Source organism: Phasianus colchicus, chromosome 6 (genome assembly GCF_987193195.1).
Source record: "Phasianus colchicus chromosome 6, bPhaCol1.hap1.1, whole genome shotgun sequence".
Lineage (NCBI taxonomy): Eukaryota > Metazoa > Chordata > Aves > Galliformes > Phasianidae > Phasianus > Phasianus colchicus.
The window spans coordinates 15500344-15522596 of record NC_143441.1 but is presented as its reverse complement, the minus strand read 5'-3'; the positions used below and the strand labels follow the sequence as shown (position 1 = coordinate 15522596).

General features: G+C 34.1%; 1 protein-coding gene across 12 annotated transcripts in view; it reads right to left on the bottom strand.

Annotated features, from left to right (window-relative positions):
• Positions 1-22253, bottom strand: part of NEK10 (NIMA related kinase 10) — an 88769-nt gene that overhangs the window by 43549 nt on the left and 22967 nt on the right. For all 12 annotated transcript variants that reach the window (XR_016467717.1, XM_090142533.1, XM_090142537.1 and 9 more), the window contains exons 17-24: positions 21995-22097; positions 21755-21883; positions 20621-20758; positions 19852-19897; positions 18860-18981; positions 18558-18660; positions 14922-14997; positions 72-201 (exon numbers count right to left, since the gene is read on the bottom strand). Coding sequence is in view for 11 of the 12 variants with exons in the window: in XM_090142533.1 (XP_089998659.1) it covers positions 72-201; positions 14922-14997; positions 18558-18660; positions 18860-18981; positions 19852-19897; positions 20621-20758; positions 21755-21883; positions 21995-22097 (847 nt within the window). In the remaining variant the exon portion in view is untranslated. The remainder of the gene's footprint in view (positions 1-71; positions 202-14921; positions 14998-18557; positions 18661-18859; positions 18982-19851; positions 19898-20620; positions 20759-21754; positions 21884-21994; positions 22098-22253) is intronic.

The following is a 22253-nucleotide window of genomic DNA, read 5'->3' as shown; positions in this document are numbered from 1 at the left end:
ACATGAATTTTCATGGACCTTGTGATCACATGTAGAAATAATGGGTGGGTTGATCTGGCAAATCTGAATACCTTAGTTGCCAAGGAGAGCATATTGGTGCTGTAAAACGGTGGGTTCAGAGTTGCCATCTGATAAAGGATACATCCTGCAGCCCAGACATCAGCTTTCTCTCCATATGGCTCACTCTTTACAACTTCAGGGCTATGTGAAAAGCAGTGCAAACCACAAGTATTTAATTAATAGTTTTCACCTAGCATTAGCCTCAATTAAAACATAAAAATAAAAATAAAAAATCACTAGTCACTGCAATATATTTCCAGAGCATATGCAGCTAGTTTCAAAAGGTTGCATTTCCTTTACTAGTTGAATTCTTTAAGTGGAAGCACAAAATTATAATTGGAGTTAAGAGGCACTGTGCAAATTCAGTTACTGATGCAGTCTGGATATGGTGCTAGAAGGTGTGCTGCCAGTTTATACAAAACAAATGCAAAAAATAAATTTTAAAACAAATTAGAATGACATTCCTTAGATAAATTATTATGTGGAAATGATATTAAATGATCTTAATAGAACATAAATTCAGAATGGAGGTCACTGCGGGGAACTGACAGGTAGTCTGACAGATCAGACATTTTTGATGAAATTCATCAAGCAAGATAAAGATTCCTATGTGAAAGTCATTAGGTACTTCCCTTTAATTTTGCTGCTGCTATTGTAAAACCATGGAGATGAATAAAGGGTATTGAACATAATGTTAAAACATAACACATTCTCTAGAGTTGGACTGTCATTACTCCTCACTGTGATACCATTTCTTCAGAGGGCCTTGAAGAACTTTCATTTTTATACATTAAATGTCTATTAGAATAAGGATCAATGTGGCAATTTAACATACAGATGGTGATAGTATAGTTTTGCATAGCAGTCACCAAAAGAATATGTTGAAGACAAAAGGCAATAGAGACATACAAAGCAACCATGATCTGCCCAGCAGAATCTTGTATTCATGTACGAGGCAGAACCTAGTTTGACTGTCAGAGTATACACCACCATTGGGGTGGTGGCTAGCAAAAGCATATTTGTTGCCTCCATGATTTGGAAATTACAGAAAAAAATACAGTGCCGATAGGTTTATGATGGTTGTAGTTTTAACATGGTTCCACAAGAACACATAATTGATTGAAATTATTGAAAACATTTGGTCTGTTTGTTCATGCTGAAAGATTTCCCATTCAAAATACCTATCTTTTTTATTTTATTTTATTTTATTTTTAAACAAAAGGAGGACATCCAGAGGAATACTACCTGGTCATTTCTTCTAGAACAAAAGACTAATATTTAGCACATGAAGATGGCCAGCAACTTAATGTATATGCTGTCTCATGCCTAAGAAATAATGCAAATGACTGAAGTAAAACTTACATAAAGTGACCACAAAAGTTATACAGAGGATCTAAAATCCTAAATGTATATGATTCTATGCTTTCATAGTTAATGAATTCAATACTTTAGAATTTTAAACAGAAATTTTGAATATTATTTATTTACTTTTATGAGATAAAGTAGTGAAATTCCTCACCATGTTCTAAAGGCAAACCTCACCATCTGCTAGTGAGAAATGTGGGTGGGGTACAGTTCTTGTTGACTAGTAAAATAGTTTTGCAGTCAAGCTGCACCATTCAGATCTGCACTATTGAGGGATGTCAAACAGAAAGATCCCAGTTCTGTTCCTGTGCTCTGCTGCCCACAAACAAGAGGATGGTAGGAATACATACGATTTATCTAATTCAGTTGTCAACTGTGTATAAACTCTTACGTCCGGTCAAGACCAGAAAGAATGAGTGGAACCAGACTGATATTTATTCCATAAAAATCCTTAAAAAAATCTGTCTTAGTAAAAAGTACAGAAAAATGATTTAAGGGAGTGACGTTGGTATGGTCTCTGGTTTACTTGTAAAAGCGGGCCTTTAATTCTTAGATTAAGAGATCTGGATTGGATGAAATAGAACAGTGGTACTAATTAAATTTCTAGCAAACAGATGTCCACATCATAAAATGCATTCAGTGTAAAAATAAAATACTTAAAGGGAGAAGCTCTGAGAGCTGATACAGAATTACCATTGCTTCAAGGGCTGATCATACTGCTGCAGAGCAGCAGTGCAAATGCTATGCTCTATGATACCCGCAGTCTCAGATATTAAGAGAGGCAGCAAATACTTTAAAAATTAGTCACTTTGTGACTTGCAATTAACTTATTCATAATAATCACTGCAGTTTTCTTCTAAGTTTACATACCACTGCTCATTTCCAAATTATACATTCATGCCAAGAAGCTTACTTCTGCTGCATTGTATCAAGGAGTGTCTTTCACTGAATGAATGTCCACAGCAAAAGCAAGGCTAAATTTTTCTAAATCAGAGACACAGAAATATATCCACAGAATAATTATCTAAATTCTCAGTTTCCTTGAATAGACTGATTTATAATTGTTTCTCAGAAAGCTCACTCTCGCTCATCATATCCACATTTAATGACAAATAGTCTGCACAAACAGCCTTAAAATGAGTCTTGAACTTGATTATATCATCAATTGATCCAAAGAGTTATCTGTTTTATCTTCTGAATTATTTTTGCAGAATTAAAGACCTAATTCAGAAGCTAATTTAATATTGTCCCATATTTTTTTGATTAGGGTAAAAAGCAAATAAAAATTAAATCTTATCAAAATTGGTTCTATTTATAAAACAGTACCATTTCAGCAAATCATCTCTATATAGTCTCAGAGACATTTTTATAATCAAACTTTCATTTATAACTTTAGCCACCGATGCTATTTTGTCATGGTATTTACTATAGAATACTTTGAATGTCACAAACTGATTCTGGATTCTGCTACGCTAATACTATCGCATACCTACATGAAATATGACTGTTCTCATAGGATAAGCTCATGGTCACATTAGTTTTTACTGGATAGATATTCCAGTATGAAGAAAGAAGTCCTGAATTTAGAGAGGAAGGGAGGAAGAAACTGAAAGAATGACTTGTTCAAAACAGCATTAATTTTCTAGAGCTTCTAAAGCTTGTAAGAAATTTTTCGATACTATCAGGCTGACTTTACAAGAGACACAACTGGTGAAGATTTCCCATGCTGCAGAAAACTTCAGTAAGCCAATTTTGAATTGTTTTGGTACAGTGTTCACTGCTCAGTCTAACAGTGTTTCTGACAGATGTAAATACAGGTCGGTGTATTTGACTTTATAATACAAGGCATACTTCAAATAAGACATGATTTCTGCTAGACAGTTATGGATTAATTAAAGAGTGAATCCTCAAGACTAACCTCCCAGAAAGGTGATTATGATATCATAAAAAAGTTCAAAGAAATAAAAGCTAATACAACTGCAGAATATTTTAACAATGAATGATAATTATTGCTTTTATCGTAATAATTCTTTCAATTCATTCTGTACAATTTGATAGACATTTCTGCAGTTATTGGTGGTACTACAAATACTCATAGGCACCATATGTGGTTCAGGAAGCTACCCAAGCCAGGAGGCTAGAAGAGTACAAAATATGGTTACCCCATTCTTCCTTCCCTATGGAGATATACAAACTGGCACTAATGGAGATGGGACGAGAGGAGAGATGACAGACAAGTTTGCTTTACTTTTTTTTTTTTTTTGTCCCATATAATGAAAAAATATTTATAGCTTCTATTAGCTTCAAAAATTCAGATCTCTTTATTAAGATAGGATCTATAAAATAATACTTGCTTGTAGTGGATTGCCTTTTTAATTGTTCTTAGTTGCTGGTAGAACTCATTACAGCAAAATAGAAGAAGGAACTTAAATGTAAGTTCACGTGAAAGATCCTGCTTTTTACTAAACTACTGCAGAATGCTTTGTGTGTATTTGGAGAGTAGTATGAAAAGAACATAGCTTCTCTATAATCAATCCTCTGAATCACAGAAGAGTAGGTGGTGAGGGAGAAAAGCTACTCATCCTAGCTTCCCAAGGGTGAAAAATGAAAAAGTTGCTCGTAATAATCTTTTCTCTGGATATTTTTCTGTAAGCTATAGGTCACACTTAGTACATATGGTGGACTCATAATTACAAGAATAGCAACAAAAGAAGGAACAGGAGCCATACAACTGACAATTCAAAAAAGAGGTTCTGTGAAAACCGTTAAAAGCTATTTCTTTTTCTCACCTACAAGAAGCAGCCTTTTGGAGGTAGTCTATTCTGTCTGTCCCTGGAGTGACAAAGCTGGAACAGCATTTTCAGTCTCTAGTTTTTTTTGCCTTCACAGTTCTCTATTTTGAAATTTAATGCCAAAAAATTCTATAGTAATTTCTTACATTATCTACCACCTTGTATTTATTTTTCTCATTAGTAATTCTTAAGTAATTATATTTGTAAACTATTACACACAGCTATTACATATATGTTTTTTCCTCATAAAACACACTCCTTCAAACATTCTAAGCCTCTTTGACTATAGCAAATTAATCATTTCCACCAATTTTTATAATGTATAGAGGCAGGGATGAAATTTGCTATCTTTGGTTTGCCATTTTACAGTGTAATAAATCCTCCTGCCATCAGACGGTGAATGTAATTTCAAAATGGGTGAAGTCAGCTAGGAGAGAGAACTTTCACATGTATTATTGCTCCCCTCAGTATAATCTCGATAGTTTAATTTTCTAGAGTAAGCACTACCTTTCTTTATTAAGAAAGCCAGATTATTAAATTTTAATTATTTCCAGTCAAGTAAGCTCTCTAATTTGGTCCATCAATGCATATTTACACGTTTGTGTTGACCTAGGAGTGGCATAGCTGATTTTATTTTTCCAGTTATTTTTTAACTTGAATAATTTCATTGCAGCAATTTGTATCACAGTCTTAAAAACAACTGAAGCTGACAGGCCCCGTTTTTTTTGTTTTGTTTTGTTTTTGGTAGGGAGGGGACATAATAAACACAACTGCCAAGACATTACCATGATAGGAATAAAAATAGCTTCTACTGAAACAACTGTCAGGTTTAGCCTTAGTTCATAATGTTCAGTTGAAACTTTTTTTTTTTTAAATCCTTTTCTAAGTAAGAAAAGAATAGTTAATCAAAATATAACTAAACTAATAAAATATGTATAAACCTTCAGAATATTTCTTCTGAGCACAAAATCTATATAAAAATCTGCTGAACAGAGCAGAAGACTTTTACATTGAGGGCTTCTGTGTTCTTCTTCAAAAGTAGACTAGGGAGGTACATCCATGTGTTCTACCATCTTTGTACTTGTCCTACAAGAGTATACATATCTGACAGTGAAAGATTTATGTATTTATCTGATATAATCTTTTATCTTATTCTAACAACTTTATATTTTCACTGCTTTTACACATATAAACCTTCATTGCCAGTAAAAGGGAGTTCTTTCTGAATCTCACAGAGCAGTAGCAAATAAACACTTCATTGCTTAAGCACTTATTTTTAAAGTATCTTTAAAATGGAAGGATAAATCTCACTGATGTTCACCGTTTCTGTTGCCTCTTGCTGTCTAAACTGAATTAGATCTCTACATGCACAAACACTTCTTGTTTTATATATAGAGATGTGTGTGTGTATATATTTGCACATATCTATACAAAGAGAGCTCTGAAAGTAATGCCTCCCATTTTATTATATTGGCCACAACATCAGAGGCAGGTGGTGATGGTAGAGCAGTAGAGGTTGAGCCTTCCCACCAGTATTCTGTTACATATTGTTGCCAAATGGCAACAAGGGGGCAGTCTGACAGAATGGTGTCTGACATGGAAATGTGGACAAAGCAAAGAGGTGTCACTGAATTCCTCCACATTGAAAAAATTGCACCCGCTGACATTTTTTGACACTTGTTGAATGTTTCTGGAAACCAAACAGTGGATGTGAGCACAATGAGGTAATGGGTGATGCATTTCAGCAGTTGCAACAGTGATATGAAAGACAAGACGTCCTGGATGGCCATGCACAGCTGTCACCCCATGAAACAAAGAGCATCTCAGTCTACTCATCTGTGCAAATTGGTTAATAGTGGTGACTATGTTGAAAAATAGTGTTCTGTAGCTGAGAATTTGCTCTATCAAGTGGTGCTATTGTTTTTGTATCCGTTATAGTTTCCATGGAAAGAAATAGGAGGCATTACTTTCCGAGCGATCTATGTGTATTTTCATCTATGTACATATGAACACTTATGTACAGTCCAGTACACTTATGTACATAGTACACTTCTACATAAAAACAAATTCTGGGCTTCTAGAATTTTCCAGCCAGAACAGTATTCTGTGCATACTGTATTTCAGAAATCTAGTAGGAAAACGATTGCAGTATGATTTACCTACCTTGGGAAAAAAAAAGAAAAACTCTCAACACAGTGCAAAGGCCAGGTTATCAATACTTAAGAACCCTTTACAAACTGACCAGAAATATTGGAGCTGCATATAAAAGCCGATGAAATTGTATCCAGCTGAAGGGTTTCTATTAGCTTTTTAAAAGTTAAAATGTATTTGCAATCTTTTTTCCTCTCATCACGATACAGACACAAATACAATGTGTGGATATATTGGCAAAATATTTTTTAATGATCCAATTAAGTCTGAATTTGACCTTCTTGTTTACATACTGTATCTGTTGATCTGGAAAAAAAGTTTGCTGCCAGTTTGTAAAACTACTACATGTTTCTAGGCTTTTTTTTTTTTTTTTTTTTTTAACTTATTTCAGGACAATTTTAAAAGCCTTAAATGCTCTATCAGAAAAGGTGATGTTTCTATTACTAACATACATTATAAAGAAGCACATTTCACATTAACAGTAAAAAAAAATATATCTAATTAAGCTCAAAATTCTATAATTGTTTCAACTGGTTTTATGCTTCTGAATTTTCAAGATCATCATATGTACATCTGGTTAAATACAAGGAAAAATCAAAGTACCACCCATATGTAGTTTAGTGTTCCTGTATTACATACAGAGCTTCTGGGAGACATAAAACAGAAAAACACATTGAAGTGCTAATTTATACTGACTTTTCCTTCAGATGCATCATGGTACAAAATCTAAAACAGCAAGAGGAGGTAAAAGTCAGATTCTGAAACCTGAAAAATAAAAATCTCTTTTCAATGTACTTTTTTATTTATATTACTGAAGGCAAGCATCGTTTCATGGACAACACATCTAGTATTCTAAAGCATATAAAAATAACTAGCAGAATGTCAGGCTGTCAGTTTTAACAGAAATGCTGTAGATAAATTATATTTGTAAGTTGTGGGAACGTGCTACCCATGTGCACAGAAACTGAAACATTCATATTCTAAAAGGTGTTGGTAATGTGATGTGCATCATCGGTCTGCTGTAACAGGACAAGGGGAAATTGTTTCAAACTAAAAGAGAGGTTATAAAGGGTAAGAAGAGGATATAAGAAAAAGGTTTTTACGGTAAGGGTTGTGAAGCACTGGAACAGCCTGCCCAGAGATGTGGTGAATGCCCCAGCCCCGGAGACATTCAAGATCAGGCTGGATGGGGCTCTGAGCACATTGCTCCAGCTGTAGGTGTCCCTGTTCACTGCAGGGGAGTTGGACTAGATGACATTTAAAGGTGTTTTCCAGCTCAAGAGATTCTACAATCCTATGATTCTATGACAGATAGTTTTCAGAACTGATTCTTTCTGACCAGATACAAATTTTCCAGTGAATTACAACAGCAATTTCCTACAAAATGCTTTAGGGAATGGTCTCAAATCTGTAACTTTACAAACAGATCAACAAAAGGAAAAGCCTTTTGTCTTCTCTCAATTTAACAGAAATCTGAACACTTAAAAATGGTAAATGATTTTGCTTACTGAGCTATATGCCTTCTAGAATAAATTTTATTCAGTGTACTTTGTACAAGACAGCCAAACCTAACAAGAAATCACATGAATATTTAAAACTGAAAGGGAGATATAAAAAAATAATTATCTGCAAGAATATGACTACAAGCAGTAGCAAATCCAATTTTATAACAACTCAAAAATAAAACTTAAATCTCAAATAACCAATTTCATGTAAGGTGCTAATTTCACCTAAAATTAAACTCCTGAAAATTAGATTTATGATAAGTTATTGTTCCAGCTCCCTCTGTCGCAAATGAAGAGAGACAAGCACATCGAGAGTTTGATTCATCTCACCCTAAAATAGCTGCTCAAGATAGATGGGATGAAATTCATTATGGAAATGACTATTTTTTTTCTGTTACTTTCAGTAGTCATCTAACTGCTTGACTTGAATTAGATGTCTAGTTTTTGGATGGCAAAATTGAAGCAAAATGAAATCCAGTCACATAGAGATTACTTTCTGACAGCAACATATCAATTAGATAACTTTAAGTATTTGGATTTCCTGGAACCTCACATACATGAGAAATTGTCCAGAAACAGAACAGGACAACTGATGTAATCTGAACTGTCACATGATTCTACGATGATAAAAATATTTAAGTCCACATTTTTCTTCTCTACATTCCCACTAGAATTCCTTCCAGGAATAAACTAAAGCCTTTAGCAACTCATTTTCAAGTAATATCTCTCAGTTTAATAACTGAGCATCTTGACCTCTATAAAATTATACCAATTGCTTGCTTGCAAGCGAGGGCGTATGGCAACCTCACTGTTACATCTCTAGAGAACACTGTATTACCTCTTTAGTTATAAAATCATTGAGTTCTGTTCATGGAGCTGAAATAGTGGAGAACCTAGACTTGATCTATAGTCCAGGCAAAAGAAACTTTCTTAAGAACAGATATATTTTTCAAACACAAACATACATCTGTCTAAAATCATGGGGTATTAATAATAGTCATCCTCTTTATGATTCTCCTGTAAAGAATGGCTATCCACAGACAAGGTGTTTGAGGACTCTAGGTGTGGAAAATTTGAACTGCCTCCATGAAAAATATAATTAAAGGCAGCTTAATCTAAGATGATTAAACCTACCAAAGCTATTCAAGTCCTGCAGTTCAGATGTCAGAATAATACTGCTCATCTCAATGTAGCTTATTTGAAAGACAAATGAAAGAGAAATAACTCTTGCAAACAAATACCAGTAGCATTGGACTACAAGATGTTTACAAGCTCATAAATGAGTTTGATGAAAAGTCCAATATTATTATAATAAATAATAAAGTAACTAAGTTTATAATTATAAAATTATTATAACTTATTATAATAAAGAGTTAATCATAGTTATCTGTTCCAGAGTGATTATAAACCTAGAATCTTAAGTCATTTAGTCAAAAGAGGCAAATATATACATATTAAAAGAATTGTGATACAAGTCCCATAGAACAAATTATTTCCAAGAAATACATATTGCTAGTTTACAATACATTGTCTTGGTAGAATAGTACTTATTCTTTCAGATTGCAGTTTAAATCTATCACTGAGTTTATAAGATCATTACATACTCTACTCTTTTATATTTTTTTAAAGTAAGTCTTTAGAAGCCATATCAGCAGCACTCACTTGTCAGAAAACAAGTATGAACTAACCTGCATGTTTTCACATGAACTTTCATCAAGAAAACCTATGCTTTGACTTTATAAGATACTTCTAAGCATTTCTGAGCAAAACCCTTCCCTTCTTAGGATCCATAGACAGAAAGAAGAAAAAAAAAAATCTGTATGAACTAGTTCATGTCAATTCCAAAGTGGCTTTCTTTCAGTCCAAGAATGTAGCATTCTCTCATGTTGCATTATGTTTTAGGTAGGGACTTCTATCATTTCTACTGAAACATTTTTCCAGATGTCAATACAGAGGTTTGCAAGCTTTATTACTATATTTCACATCATCTCCCATGTATAAGTTTGTTTAAGACTAGATGTGGTGTTGTCTATATTTCAAATATGAACTTCCTGTTGTTATTTAGTCAAACTTAGTTACTTTATAAAAATTGTATAAACTTCAGACATTTTAGGTTTCTTTTTATAAGTCAATCACTGTCAATTACTTCTAATGGTCTTCCCTGAAGTTCATCTAGTTTACCTTTTTTGGAATGGCATGTCCCACTTCAAATTGCACAGAGCTTTTTGCTGACATATCTTATTATAAACCAATACCTAAACTAAAGCTGCTCTATCACAATTACGTTTCACTGCTATGTTTCATTATCAGTAAATACTTCTATTAACTGCCTTTCAGAAGATCCTCTTATAAAAATGAAGTATTCATATACTGAAAGGATTATTCAACTTCTGTCACTCTTTTAATCAAACCAAATGCCCTCTTCAGGAGCCAGCTTTTCAGTGAAGCTTAGGTAATATAACACAGTATACAGACTGAATGCGTACTCCACAAAAAGAAATTAAGATCCAGGAATCCTCTTTCACAGCCACAACAATAATGGAAAATACAAAAATACAGTATTACCTCTAATTAAAAGGAAATATAATTTTCCTCAAAACCCCAGGAGAAAACATTTTGTATTATTTTGAGTACCTGCTCTCTGACATTTTAGAATAATGATGTTTCAGAAAGATCGTGTTAAAACCACAACTAGTGGAGAATGTTGTTACCTGCTTCTTAATGACACCTAAGAGGTCTGTTCTTCTTTAAAGTTTTTCAACAGCTTTTCATGATCATTTAAGTTCTTAAGGAATTGCATGCCAACCAAACTCAAAATTTACAATGTTTCCCAGATTTTTTTCTAAAAAAATTCTGTATGCTTATATAATTATAAAAGCAGTTACCGTAAACATGACTCAACAAATTTTTACTTACATCTCTTCACCTCTTCATGGAATCACAGGTTGGAAGGGACCTCAAGGATCAAGAATCTCCAATGCCCCTGCCACTGACAAGGCCACCAACCTCCCCATTTAATACTAGACCAGGCTGCCCAGGGCCCCATCCAATCTGGCCTTGTATACCTCTAGGCATGGGGCATCCAAAACCTCTCTGGGCAGCCTGTTCCAGCACCTCACCACTCTCTCTGTAAAGAACTTCCCCCTGACACCCAACCTAAATCTTCCCTCCCTCAACTTAAAACCATTTCCCCTCGTCCTGCAGTTATCTACCCTTTCAAAGAGTTGATAAGGTTAGATAACCTCTTGTTTTTGATACACCTTCTTCATAAGTTACAATCCATTTCATGAAACAAATAAGTGGTGGGTGGTGGGGATACATGAAAATAAACATTGTTCCACTGTTCTCTCTCTCTCTCTTTTCTTTTCTTTTTTCTTTTTGTTTTTACAATGCATAATTTGCCACCTCTTTTGGGTAGGTCTTCAAGACAGCTGGATAATAAAGACTCTGTCACCATCAACTTGGAACAGATTGTTTCCGATGATTTATGAGCCGGAAAATCACTTCAGTGTTCATTACCAATTCCCTAAAGCAGTCATCTCCTCTCTTTTTTATGTATTAAGTGTAAACAAATCCATCTGATATATTTTGTATTCTAAATGGACACATTGGATTTTTTAATTCAAGGACACAATCAATTAAAAGGAATTTAAGTAGTGTGATATTAGAATAAGAATAGTATGAAGTAGAATTTGAAAATATTACAATTGCAAAAAATAATTTGTAAGCTCCTCTCTAAATATAAAACTATGTCTGCTGTTATTTGTGATGACATAGTTCACAATAAAATAGATTAACAAATGGATTCAGTATTTTCTTTCACAGGTCATGTTTGGTACACAGAGAGATATGTTTTTATCTAGGCCTGCATAATGACGTATAGTGAAGTCCAAAAAATAAGTATCAGCCACTATTTATTTTTGACATTTATTATTTTGTTTCTGTACTTCTCCAAGAAGGGTAAGTTGCAATTCAAACTCCCCAGAACCATTTTCCTGTCAATTCAGAAGAAACCAATTTCTGCCACTCTAAAATGACAATGCTGTCTTGTCACATAGCTCTTTCTCTCCATCCTTCCCTTTTTATCTGCAGGAACTAATATTGCTGCTCTTGCAAAGTAATCCCAATATTTTGATTACGTTAAAGCCATTCACCTCAATTTAAATCATCCAAATGAAAAGAAAAAAAATAATAATTCAAGCACTGATTAAGTCTATATTCTGACTTCTGCCCTTCAGCCTCATCGCTTCTGTTAAAAAAAAACTGACAGTTACTTGTGAACAGGTTTCTATCTCAAAACAACAACAACAACAACAACAAATAAATAATAATAAAAAAACCACCCTCTATCATGCACAGGACCAGCCAAATACATCAAAGGTGGCAATCCATGCATTCAGTTGTTCGCAAAACCTTTTTAGTATTTTTAAATGGCCATAGTATTGGAAAAACTTTAGTGCTTTACCCATCACTTCACACCAGTATACATTTTAAATACAAAGACATACATAGCCTCTCCTTGTTCTGTCTTCTGACTGTGTGCAGGCAGAGATCACTGCCTCCATGATATTTGTGTGTGTGTATATTTAAATCTGTAGGATATTTGCAGAGCTACTCTCAAAGAGTAATTTCCTACAAAACATGGAAAGACCCAAAGACATCAGTTACATTTCGCACATAAGTGAATAGGAGAGAAAAGAAGTGAATGTAGACAGGACAAGAAAATTACATCTTATGACCCAGAGGATCACTGGGGCAGGGTTTGTAACCTGAAACTTCCAAAGATTACTGTAGCTTGCAAACACTTTGCAAATAACTTGTTTGAAAAAACACATTAGGTACCCATCAACAGCTGCCCAGGGAAAAGTGGACAAAAACCAATTTTATTAAGAAGCTACAAAAAGATGATAAGGAGATAATTACACCAAAATCTTACTACTCTTAACTACCCAAACCATCACTCATGATTTCTGCTATACTACAAGAGAATTCAGGAGGAACAAATTAATGCATCATTGCAATTGCCTTACCCAGTTTCAGGTTATGCATTAGTCTTTAAGGTATAGACTTAAATATTTAACACATTACAAGGGCTCATTTCTGGAGCCCTTAACATAAGAGTTAGTGACTTCTAGGAAATCTCAAGTAAAAAGTCTCAAAGGTGGCAACATTAATTATTTTCAGATGGCAAAAGTCTGAGTTCTTGACCTTTCCTCCTAATTCAGAAGAACCACTAGTAGCCCCTCTAATAGCTCAGAACTTTTAATAACTTATTACAAGGACATGAGCCAAGAATTTGGGTAGGTGTACAACCATCACATGTGGTCATCAGAAAAGAAGATTGAAGATCAATGTTAGAAAAGGCTTGTTAACTTCTGTCAGTGCCACAGACACAGTGTTCGTCTCAGAAATGATTTAGGATGAAGCTGCTTCCAGTTTTACTTAGGATATTATGTTGCATCAGGTTTTTCTCCTAACTGGCAGATACTTTGTGAATGAAAAGTTCTGGTAAAAAGAGTAAACATATTATAGATATATTAGATAGATAGATTATAGATAGAATGCTGTGCAGTATTCTTGGTTTGTTTATCTGTCATTGATTGTGGTTTACTTTTTCAAATTCCTATGTCAAATAAATTCCACTTTATGGGAGCTGGAAGTGGCAAAATACAGTAAACGGAATAAGGGCAATAGGAAGTTCCTAGAAGAAGAAGAAGAAAGCCAGCTTCTGACTTGAGAAAGCTAACTGCTGAGCAGAAGAAACAGGAAGTCACTGAAGAAACAGCAGCTTATGTAAAAAGGTGTTGCAAAGAAGCTGGAACAAGCTTGTGTAGGAATGAGAAATATTTTTATCTGCTCCGGCTGAATATACTATAGACATATTTCTGAAATAAAACACTAGTAAGGAGAGGCAAAGATTAACCAGTAATCTTACACAAGAGAGATCTGGAACCATGATGCCAATTAGCAATTCCCTGATTAATTTCAGATGTTAGAATTTCAGTCATCAGAAATTCTGAACATACATGACATGCCCAGAACAGACCAACTGTCATTAGATGAATACTGGGATTAGTGCTTTCCACTAGTTAGATTTTTACCTTGATTCCACTTCTGTTGGCAATACAGCATCCCCAATTAAATGGCATATATCCATACATAAATTACACAGAAGTCTACTCTGTGCTGCTCACAATTAACTGTGTTTGAGAGAATCTAATATGCATCTAATGCTCTCAGTTACATACACTATAGACATACTGAGGTGAATTCTTTGGACAGGAAATACTATTTATTCCATGAGAACAAAACACAAGGCAATAGTCATGTAGGAACATAGGTAGCTATATCAATAATGCATTTTAACATGATATGGTTCCTCATATTGGCTTGCCCACAGATGGGATGCCAAAGGGAACTGCAGCTCATTCTGCAGACTGAATAACGCACTGCCTGAAGCAAAGCATGAGAGCAGTCATTTATGCATTTACTAAATGTAAATTGCAAACAATGTCTGTGTTTTGCTTTTCCAACTCTGAAATTTTGAAAAAGCAAAAATATTTTAATTTCATTATTAAAACCAAATGCCTATTGATACAAAACAAATTCACTACAAAAAACTTTAAATATTTTTCAGAAAGTTGTCCACATGTACAATGTAACTGAATAATGTAACTGAATATTGAAGCCTCAATTACGCTAAGAGTATTAAAATTAAACCTTATTTTTACCTACCTTTCTTTTTTCTTGAAAATTCATTTCTTTATTCTTAAGGCTATAGGTAGATGAATAAGTTACCTCAGAACAGGAGACATTTAGTTTTTCCTCCAACTTAACTCATTACTGCCAATGCACAAGAAGGGGCAAGAGAAAAAATGGCTGGCAAGCAACTGCTGCAGAATATCTGTAGGTGGGCAACTTGCACCTTTACCTTACTCTATCACTAACTTGTCTGTTTACTCTGAAAAAAAAAAAACCAAAAAAACCCCAAAACAAAACACCCTGAAGATGAAATTCATTCCACAATGTTGTATGCAGTAGTACTTACCAAGAGTATAGAATGGTTCCCACTACTGATGCAAGTTTGCTGTTTTCTTGCTTTTGCTTTGCAAGACCAAAGTCAGCTACAAAAAAAAAAAAAAAAAAAAAAAAAAAAGGAAACCAAAGAATATATTCACACATCAATGATTATCAGTGGAGGGCTGGATTATCAGTGGAGGGCTGATTATTAGTTGATTTTTTTTTTTTCCCACATTTCACAGTATTGCACTGTTTTCCTGTTTCCACATAACATTTACTTGGCTCAGGCCTACCACCTTTAAAAATGTTATAAACACATCTCTGACCTTTTCAATCCAACCTACATGGCCAACACCATGTTCCAATCAACGGTATGACAGTGGAAGTTGTATCTAAAACGTAGTGATCTAATGCCCAAATTAATGGAAAAATAAACTGAAGACAATGGAAAAGATTTGGCCTTCCTTCAAGTTATAATAAATAGCTGGGAAAGACTTTCTCAGAAATTCAGCTTCCAAGGAGTATAGAAGATCTAAAAGTTCTCAATAAAAGACTGCTTTTGTTAAGAAATAATGGTGGATCTTAACATTACTTTATGCCAAAAGCTGTAGGTAAAATGATCATGCAGTTATGTTAACATAAGTGTCTTCTGGCTATTATCAGTTATTCTTTCACAAAATTGCCACACTACCTTTAGAGATCATACTTTTAAGTTTCATGCAAGTAGACTGAGTTTATTTTTTTCAATTTGGTACTATACCATTGTCTCTGTGCAATGATGCAGGTTTTTTTTCAGTTTGGTACTATACCATTGTCTCTGTGCAATGATGCAGGTAAGATACAATGTACTTTACTAAATCCAAGCACAAACAGCAAAGGAAAATCATTGTACTTGTCAACAGTTTATAATAAATCCTTCATTTCAATTCTACTTCAGAATGAGTAAGATTTGCATGGTAAATAATATCATTTAAAATATTTTAAGGCTCCTTTTTCACATAGATACAGAGTACTGTTAAGACAATTATGACAGAACCCATTGTATTCCCATTCCAGTTGTTTTTACAGCGAGATAGGTAATAATGATTTTAAATCAGAATATTCCTACTCAGTAGGAAAACCATATCTAGGTACCCAGGCCACAGATGATTCTCATTTGAATAAAAAGCTCAAAGGCCTAGCTCTGTGGTGCTGAGAAAGCATAAACAGAAAGAATGCTAAATTAACAGTATCAGCAATAGATCTCCCTTTTCCCTCAAGTTAGATACATTTTGGATATTTCATTCCATGGGATATTAATCCCAATAGAACCAGATATGTTTGCAATGTTGAAACTTCTCTCAGTTACTTTGAGTAAATTGTTCTAAACCCCCATCTTTGGAACCCTTCACATAATTTTCCATCAAAACAGTATTAAGACATCAGAGCATTTAGTAAGTTCAGGTCCTGGTGCTTGAAATATTTAGGAAAAAAAATGGGAGAGTTGGACATCCCAGTTCTGCAAGATTTAGTGCACCTTAATACAGCATCAGTGGTTATTTATCTGGAAAAAAAAAAGGCAGGAGCTTAAGTTGTCAGAAATGAAGGAAAGATACCTCTTTCACAGGTAATAATCTTTTCCAAACATTACTAAACTGTTTTAACACCATTAAGATGCTCCAAAATACAACTGGTGCTGCTACAACTACAGAATGGAATGCACAGAACAATCTGCTTTATGATAAAAATAAACATTAAATCACTGAATTTGTCAATACAGAGGATTCTTGTTGCCCCCTGTATCTTTGGAATTAGAAAGGCCTCTTTCAGTCTTCATTTTGACCATTAGATTGTCCCAACTTCCTGAAAAGGAAAAATTACCCCTCTTGGACCAAAGATAAACCAAACAGTGGCTTACAGAACAGTCACAAGAAAACCAAAATGCTACTGGATGACTTATTTTCATGACCTTGGAGTTTTAATGCCACCAGTAGAAAGATCCACCTACCTGCCCCAAGAAGAGGAGCTATTTCTGCAAAATAATGTCTTTTCATTGGCATATGATATTTTAGAAAAATGCCACTATTTCTGATTTTAAGCTATACCTGAAATATCTCAGGTTCATGTGAAGTACATTCATTGCAACTTATTTTGCCATCCTAATACAATATGACAGTTCGTAAGCTATGGAGATTGGTAGATACATCAATCTAGCCACTAAGTTTCATAGAATAATTTTGTTTCAGTAATAGTCTTTAGTGCTCTGTTTAGTAGGCAACATGAAATAATTTGATTCCTTTACCACTAATTTCTCTTACGCCTGAAAGTTTGGCATTCTTCATTGAAAATTGAGATTATTTTTAAGTATTATTTTTAAGTATTGTATTTGTATTACAAACTTTCACTGTTAAATGGTTATTTAAATATTGCATAATAGTTTTGAACCAATCACTGTAGAAAGTAAGTTTCAGTTTTTCCCATTTCTTCAATATCTATAAATCTTTCATAGCTATATAAAGTTTTTCAAAGTTAATTTTGGGCTTAAATTTAAAAATATATTTACGCTTTTATATATTCTGCTCAGGCTAGACCTATGGCAAAGGTGTTAAACTGAGACAAGAGTGCCCCTCAGCGGCAGTGTCTTGGTATAAGATACAACCACATAGTATTTTACTTTAATTTAATATTTTGATAATTTATTTTTATCATTCGGGGAGAAATGTTGCATTAAATTACCTTATTTCAAAGCTATAAGATTTAGAGCTTTGAAGCAATACAAATTAATCATGAATGAATTTAAATGTGTAACTCATCAGGTATAAATACTATAAAATGACAGCTGCTAAATAGATTTGCTTATTATAGATCATTAATCATAGTTTTGTGGTTGGTGTGTGCATAGATCTACTTTTCCCCATTATTTTAGAGGAGATAAATTAATTTTTGCATCAAGAATTCTCATAACAACTCTGCAATATTCAAATTGTTTACTTGGTTCTGTGTCATAAGCATTAAGAAATCATGCAGGAGTTCTTTGAGAACATTAAAATCTACGGCATCTCAATCATTTGTAATTCTTGATGTAAATTCCTAGTTCTATTAATTCATTCAAAGAGTAAATTTTTGACATACAGCAGAGCACTGCTCACACACCTACAGCTTTCAAATCCTACCCTGACACGTCTCTGAGTCACTTTCTTCCACAGCACAGAGATTATAGAAATACACAAGAATATTCATTACTATAGCATCAGAAATAGAATCTCACTGCAGCTGATCATAGAACAATTGATGGATACTAACAGTTGTATGGTGAGAGTGGAATAGAACAGATGGTCATTTTACTCTGCATGCTCATTAGCACTGGCTATATAATCTAGTTATCTTGACCTATATAACTATAAGGTTGGGGGTTCTTTTAGGATTAAATCATCTCCTTGGTCATATTTGATATACACAGCTGCAAAAAAAACATGGCTGATAACATCTAGAGGCAATGATCACCTGATCACAAAAGCTGCAATAGAAAATATTTTACAAAACAGTATTATAACACAATAATTTATTAGCTTCCAACTATGGTGGCCAATGCCTCAGAATCCGAAACCTTTTGTGAGTTTCAGTAAAGAAATTCTATTCACTTTCATCATGGGAAGTTCTCTTCAAATAAAGGAGTTCTACTTACTAATTTTAACTTTGTCTTTATCCCCCAGCATGACGTTGTTTGGAGTGAGATCTCGATGAACAATCCTCTTCTCTTTATGTAGATAACGAAGAGCTAGGCAAAGCTTTCAAACAAACAGAAAGAGCCTTAGAAAGATTCTTAACGACAAGCTAAGTGAAATCACATCAAATTACATTCATATCAGGTATTAGTGTCTGATATAAGTATTATTTTGCTTATTATTAGCCTAACAAACATAAATGGAGTTACTAACTACAGGTAGACAGGTCTTGGTGAAAAAAAAATGTGTGCCTCTCACTTACTTGAATAAATATATTCCATATTCTTTCTTCTGTAAATTTTTGTTGCTTTTCCTTCAAAGAGTGAAAGTGTTCTCCCAATGGCACCCCATCTATGAGTTCCATGACTATGTACAGTCTGTCATCTACACAAAAGAAACTTCAATTAAAAAATACATTTATACAGAAGAAGATAATGGAGTATTTGAGGTTAAAATATATTTTTAAAGCTGTTCTTTTTTGATTTTTAATTTTTTTGGACATTATAGCTCCATAGTTCCATGTTTTTCCAATTTTTCATAAAATCACAGAATCATTAAGGTTGGAAAATGCCTCTGAAATCATAGTCTGACCATCAACCCATCCCCACCAACCATGTGCCACATCTACACATTTCCCAAAAACCTCCAGGGATGGTGGCTCCATCACCTCACTGGACAGCCTGTTCCAATGCCTCACCATCCCTTCTGAGAAGTCATTTTTCTAGCTCCAACACTAGTAGAGCTCTGAGTGCAGTCCCTCCCTCCTGCACTGCACTGTAAGAACTGAAGCATTTATATCACAGTAAATATAAGGAATTTCATGCTTGTTAATCACTCAGTAATAATCACTCAGTGGGCAGGTGTAGGTAGACAACTCTTTAAAAAGAAAAAGGAGACAATATGGCTAAGCCATACTACCATTCATTCCACTAGTCACCAAAGCTTTTCACCCTACTTAATATTCCAACTGTAAATTAGGGATCTTTAGCTCTATAGGATGAGAATGACATTTTCTACATGTTTACACTTTCATTTTACTAATAGATAAACACAATTATTATTTCTCATCCTTTTTCAATTTTAAAGAAATATAAGCCTGTCCAAAGTGTAGAATCACAGAATCACAGATGTAAGGGCTGGAAGGGACCTTACTGCTCAAATATGACACACTCTTTCCAAAAGGTAAGTACTCCTATTGTATATTTCTACTTCTTCATCATGCACAATATAGTAATTATTTACATTTATACTTACTTTCCAAGAAGGTTCTATAATAACGTACAACATTTGGATGATAAAGCTACAATGAGGAAAGAAATTCCGTTGTTTAGAATAGTTAGACTCATGGAATGGTATTTATAATGCTTAGCTACATCATGGAAGAAAGAATCCCACAAGCATTTCAAAAACTTGCTTATGAACTGCAGTGCAGTAGACTTTGCTGCCACCCCCAAACAATTTTTGTAAATATATATATATGTGTATTATATATATATAATTATATATATATATATATTATATAAGTATATATAAGAAATATATAATAATATATAAAATAAATATATAAAATAAAATTATATATATATATATATGTATGTATAATTACACTCCTGTTAGCAACTGAAATAGAGTAAAGGAAGTTTGAAGACAATTACACCTGAACCAAAGTATTTTCTTTCATAGCTAAAAAACATTAATGATTTGTCTATATTGTTATGGGTTTCTTTTAATATTTATTTACAATTACAGAAAACAGCTATCTTTTAAATCCAAAAGTTTGCTTACAGTATTCCTGAGAAAATTTCATGTGCTTCCAACAACAAAAGAATCATTTGTATCAACCATCTTGCACTCCTGGTAATAGTGCAGCAAGAATTTTTGTAACATTGACAACGTTTAGGTAAAAAGTAGCAACATTGTACTGAACAGATGAAAACAGTAACAGCAGGTGGAGGCCCTTCTGCAAGAGAAGAATAATGTTAACAGAACGCCAGTACCTGAATCTAGAGTCCATGAGACCTACCTGCTCTTTGATGATGGTTAACTCAGAGACAATGTTCTGGACTCTGCTATCTCTGTCTTTTTTGTCCTTTCCAAATGCTGGATTGTGTAAATTGACTTCTTTCATTGCCAGAAGATTTTGCCCATTATGTTTTCTAACCTACCAAAAAGATAAAACCTTTCTAAAGTTGGTACAGGATGGGAATAGATAGGATATTATTATAGCTATCATATCAGTTATCTGAGTGCAAAACCATCTCACAAATACTAGTCATAGTCTTTTCTGTATATAATGCAATTAGCCAAAAGAACTGGAGCACTCAAAAGAGCTTTGCAATGCAGGTTAGAATCATAGAATCATAGAATTATTCAGGTTGGAAGGGACCTCAAGGATCATCAAGTCCAACCTCAGCCTAACCATAGTATCCTAACTCTAACAACCCTCTGCTAAATCATATCTCCGAGCACTACATCCAAACAGCTCTTAAACACATCCAGGGACGGTGACTCAACCACCTCCCTGGGGAGCCTATTCCAATGTTTAACCACCCCTTCTGTAAAGAAGTGTTTCCTAACGTCCAACCTAAACTTACTTTGGTGCAACTTGCAGCCATTTCCCCTCATCTTGTCACCCGTCACCAGTGAGAAGAGACCTACCCCGCTCTCATTGTAAGCACCTTTCAGGTACTGGAAGACAGTAATAGTCTCCCCTCAGCCGCCTCTTCCCCAGACCAAACAGCCCCAGCTCCCTCAGCCTCCACTCAGTTAGGAGTAAACTGTTAAACTCATCATGTCTAAAGAAATGCTACCAGTACCAAATGTTTTTTTTTCTGAAATAAAACATGCTTGAACTCAGTTTCAGACACAGCAATAGACAGATACATGCTTTGTAGTGAGAAATCAATACAAAGTAAAACTAGTAAATCTAAGAAATATACTGATCAATCCTATAAATACAAGAGGTGACAAACATAATCACAGCAAACACTAAAAGAAATGGACATCTGTTAACAACAAGCTCAGAGGGATAACAGCCTCCTGGTAACTACGCTCCCCTACTGAAATTCAAAGGAAATTTGTGCTTAAAACAGGTATTAGACCCTCTTCATGAAGGTTTCTCTCCAACCTCTACACTAGAGCCAAAAGGGAAGCTTACCTTATATACATTTCCAAAAGCTCCACTGCCAAGATGTTCTAAAATTGCATAATTGTCTATATGTTTTGTAGGTGCTTTATTCTGGTTGACGCTCTCAATACTTTCAGCAATTTGCTTCAATTCATCCTCCTGGTTATACATTAAATGACAAGTAAGTAAATATAAAATATTTCAAGTCTTTCTTGTGCTAAGAATACGCAAAGAATACATCTTCTTAAAGCTACAAAGCTCTTTACTTACCTTTAATAAATTCAGCTTTGATACCAGCTCTTCATAAGCACTAATATCACGCACATAATGTCCAATATCAATGAAGATTTCAAACAAGTCAGTAGGAAAAAGTCTACAAAAATTTAACATTTTTATGTATCTCAGAAAATGTTCACAATAGCTATTAATCTACAGCAAGTGATTATTATTACTTCCTACTCCAAAATCTTCTAAATAACACACTTATTCTTAAATGATGTATTCAGATATTAACTCTTTTAACTCAACA